At 57.5% G+C, this 327-nt stretch overlaps 1 protein-coding gene across 1 annotated transcript in view; it reads left to right on the top strand.

Moving 5' to 3' along the window:
* STRIP1 (striatin interacting protein 1) overlaps positions 1 to 327 on the top strand; it is a gene marked incomplete at both ends in the record, with an annotated part of 9,370 nt that overhangs the window by 5,149 nt on the left and 3,894 nt on the right. The window contains one exon of the mRNA XM_010021025.1: positions 142 to 214. Coding sequence (XP_010019327.1) covers positions 142 to 214 — 73 coding nt within the window. The remainder of the gene's footprint in view (positions 1 to 141; positions 215 to 327) is intronic.

Below are 327 nucleotides of genomic sequence, written 5' to 3'. Positions count from 1 at the left end.
TTGTGGTGGAAGCTGCTAATGTGGGGGCTCCCATTGCCCTTTGCTTGGCAGCAGAGAAGTTCTGAGCTCACTGGCTCCTTCTTGGGGTGGTGGGTGGTGGTCTCTGACCCATCAGCTTTGCTGAGCAAAGGCTCTCTCCCTTCTCTCTAGTGACACCAACACTGTGGTGGGATTGCCCAGGCCCATCCATGAGAGCATCCGAACCCTGAAGCTGGTGAGTCCATTGAGGAATTCCTCCAGGCCCTGCTGTTGTGGGGGTGCCCCTTCCCCATCCCTCTGCATCAGTCACAGCTCGGTGCCATGAGGGGCATTTTCTTACCCCTCTCC

Source organism: Nestor notabilis, unplaced genomic scaffold (genome assembly GCF_000696875.1).
Source record: "Nestor notabilis isolate BGI_N333 unplaced genomic scaffold, ASM69687v1 scaffold15558, whole genome shotgun sequence".
Taxonomy (NCBI): domain Eukaryota; kingdom Metazoa; phylum Chordata; class Aves; order Psittaciformes; family Psittacidae; genus Nestor; species Nestor notabilis.
Note: the sequence above shows the minus strand (reverse complement) of the source record. Positions and strands in the feature narration are given on the sequence as shown.